This window comes from Nannospalax galili, unplaced genomic scaffold, assembly GCF_000622305.1.
Source record: "Nannospalax galili isolate Female #2095 unplaced genomic scaffold, S.galili_v1.0 scaffold461, whole genome shotgun sequence".
In the NCBI taxonomy this organism is placed as follows: Eukaryota; Metazoa; Chordata; class Mammalia; order Rodentia; family Spalacidae; genus Nannospalax; species Nannospalax galili.
This window is the reverse complement of record NW_008349975.1, coordinates 1,098,580-1,101,966: the sequence shown is the minus strand read 5'-3', so window position 1 is coordinate 1,101,966 and position 3,387 is coordinate 1,098,580. Positions and strand designations below refer to the sequence as shown.

Below are 3,387 nucleotides of genomic sequence, written 5' to 3'. Positions count from 1 at the left end.
TTTGAAAAGCCAGAAAAGATAATGAAACTCAACTCTTCCCCAACTATAGGCAGGGCAGCTTAACTACATCTTTTGATTAGGCTTTAAGGACAGAAAAAGAAGGTGGGCATGGTGATGCATGCCTTTAGTCCCAGTGCTAGAGAAGCAGAGGCAGAGGCAGAGGCAGGCAGATCTCTTGTGAGATCATGGAGAGCCTGGACTACATAGCAAGTTCCAGGTCAGCTGGGGCTACAGAGACACCCTGTCTCAAAAAGACAAAAGGGGGAAAAAGAGTCATGCACACTCACAAGAAAAGGTTTCATATATATCAAGGTTTCTGAACATTTGAACATCCTGAGGAAAGTAGGTTATTTAGTGATTAAAACCTTCCGAGTTAAAAGCCCTGCCAGAATCTGGGCCTCTCTGGGCTTTGTTATTTATCCAAGCAAAGTGTAGCAAAAGGCAAACAAAGAAACAAAACAACAAAAATGGATTAGGTCTTCTGAGTCTTCCCAGTCCTAAAATTCACCTATCTATATTCAAAATGATGTATACATTTTTATTAACAAAGAAACTAAATTAAAAGAAAAATAATAAAAGCAGTGTGAAATATCCTGTACCCCAAACAACTTGAGAAATGCACAGCGGAAGTGATCTTTTGTCCTCTAGAGACTCATCTTGATGCCTGTTCATTCTTCTCACCCTACCATTATTGAAAAGCGACAAATTATTTTATTCACTCCAATTAGTTTTTGAGTTATTCCTTTTTTTACCCCTGAAATATTTCCCATTAACAGAAAATGGTGTCAGAAGCATTTTATTAATGGTAATTCCTTTTATGGGCTTCCAAATAAAACAACATTATTATTATCAACAATAGGGAAAAAGCTTCAAACTAATAATTAAGGAAAATCACTTTTAGGTTTCCAGATTAAACAGATTTGAAGTGAACAAAGTCATTTCTACATGTCACTTGAAGTGCAGATCTATTCAACAGCCTAAACAAATGACATCCATCTCATTTCACTGCCTTCTTCAATAAAAGTTATGACTGGACAAACATCAGACTTTTAAAATTCTAAAAATAATAGAAAAGTAAAAATAGATTTCCTAGGGAAATTTCTCTTCTAACTCTCTTTATGGTATTCTGCTGCTTCTGTGAAATCTTTCTTTGGAGTCACTGGATAGCATAGTTGTTTATTTTTGTTTTTAACTGGATTCATCCAAGGGTGCTGAATTAGAACTTCGGCTGATTTCAGAACATGGAACTTTTATGAAGCACGGGTAACATAGGCTCTGAAAGGATAACGGCAAATGTAAATACGAGGCTGAGATGGAAGTCTAGATAGTGCACCTTTTTTAAGAGGACACAAAGGAAAACAGAATGGTATGGAGCACTCTAAAATCATCTGCAGCACTTTTAAGGGTTAAACCTGCTTAACCCATTCTTGGTCAGAGAATGGCACCAGAGTACAGCTCACCCCTTAAGCGTGGTAGTTCTAGACCTGTGGTAGCCTCAGGTTGACAGAGCAGTCATGCACTGTTTCCACCCCCCTCCCACCCGACTAATAGGATCCATTCATAGCTACTCACTACTGCAGGATTTGACCTGAGAAATGCTAGGATTGATTAACTCAGCAGTTGTGGTGAAAAGTCCTTACACAAACTTCACCCTTGGCCAGCAAGGGAACTGCTAGTCTCGAGCTCTCAGAAGCAGCTGGTGGGGTTCTCAGCCAAGTTCTTCAGATGCAGGAAGTTCTTCAGGGCAACCTACTTTGACGTGGCATTTAAAGATCTTTAAACCAGGCTTCCTGGATCTAGGAAATGTTATTCCTGACTCCTTTGACCCAGATGCTGGCTAAAGTACAGTTCATAGTCTGTAGGTAACTGCTCTTCTTTCCTTCCTTCTTTCTAGGAGGTGGCATGGTGGCTATTTTTTTCTAAAACAGTCATATTGATGTGTTCAAAAATCCATTGCTGAGTCTCAGATAGAGGGTCACATCTTGCCATAAAAATCTTCTTCTCTGCAGGGTTGCAGTCTATGCAGCTGTTGCTCACAGGATGATATAATGTTCTGTCCTGGAGGGATCAGAAGGAAAAATTGACATAATACACAGTGAATATAGTCCAAAGTGTACAGATGTAACAAACTTGTTTATATATGAGTATATACTCAGTCTACCTAGACCAGGTCCAAAATTAAACAGTAGCAGATTTCATAAGATCCACAATCTCCAAGACAGCCCAATCAAGACAAAAAAGTCATTCATTCATTCATTCATTCATTCATTTTTTAAGGCAATTAATTCATTTCCTGCTCTGTGGTACTTTGCTCCACATTCAGTTGCTGAAAATAAGTATGTAGGACTATGTGTTGAGTATCTAAGAATCTAGCCATTTGGGGAGAGACATGGCAAGTGTATATAGACATACATGCACATACACACACAAACAAACTGTGAGTACCCAGTAAATAATAACTATATGCAAATAGAAAAGCCAAAATTTTCCCACTTTCACGTTGGTTGTCCAATGGAAAGACAAACACAAAGAAATCAGAGCTGAAGTGCCATGTGCCTTGCTGTCTTCTTCAGAAGACAAACAAGGGATGGGGACAAATGACACATAGGTAACAGCTAAGCGTAAAAAGTCAAATAAGGGAGATAACCCCCTATTGGTCTAAAATGATGGCTAAATTTGTTCTCTCCCCCTATCTAGAAGCCTTTGAGAGGGAACTGACACTGAGTCTAACCACTCCAACAGCTATCAAAATACCTGAAAGCAAATCCTGAATCCATTGCTCTTGAGTCCAGCCATGGCAGATTAAAGAAAAATGAAGAGGAACCCAATAGAGGGATGCTTTTGGAAGCTCTTGTCAAAAAATTCCAATGGACTCTGATATGACCATTTGAAATTTGCCCTGTTCTGACTTTTTTCTGGTTCCCTGTCTATAACTTGTAATGCTAACGACTCTTGCCTTTACTTCGCCTTCACATCCTCTAGTCACCCATCAAGGACTTTCTTTTCCCCTTACAGATAAGAGTTATGCAATTTGGGAATCTTTTAGATAGACCCACCAAAGGGGTGCCCCAATTGCCTCACCCTGCATTCCTATTCAGAGCAGTCTGTGTCCTGATTCCCTATTGGCAATTTGGGTAACCTCTTCAGAGGATGGTGTGATAAGAATAGGAGGTAAGAATTGGCTAGGCAGTTAGGGTAAAAAAGACCCCAAAGAAAAGTGGCCAGTTTCTTGGCTAAAAGTCAAAATGTCCTTGGGCCTCTTAGCAACATACCCTGTTCCAAAGGACAAAAATGTCAAAAGTATTTGGGAGCTCTTATCGAATCCCTAAAAGATGTTAGAGTTAACTCTTCAGAGGGAGGAATGTTACAGTAGCAAAAATCCCCATT

At 39.5% G+C, this 3,387-nt stretch overlaps 1 protein-coding gene across 1 annotated transcript in view; it reads right to left on the bottom strand.

The window, feature by feature from the left end:
* Positions 1-789: 789 nt before the first annotated feature.
* The window catches only part of Galntl6 (polypeptide N-acetylgalactosaminyltransferase like 6), an 852,377-nt gene continuing 849,779 nt past the window's right edge, over positions 790-3,387 (bottom strand). The window contains exon 12 of the mRNA XM_008847131.1: positions 790-2,058. Coding sequence (XP_008845353.1) covers positions 1,891-2,058 — 168 coding nt within the window. The 3' untranslated portion in view covers positions 790-1,890. The remainder of the gene's footprint in view (positions 2,059-3,387) is intronic.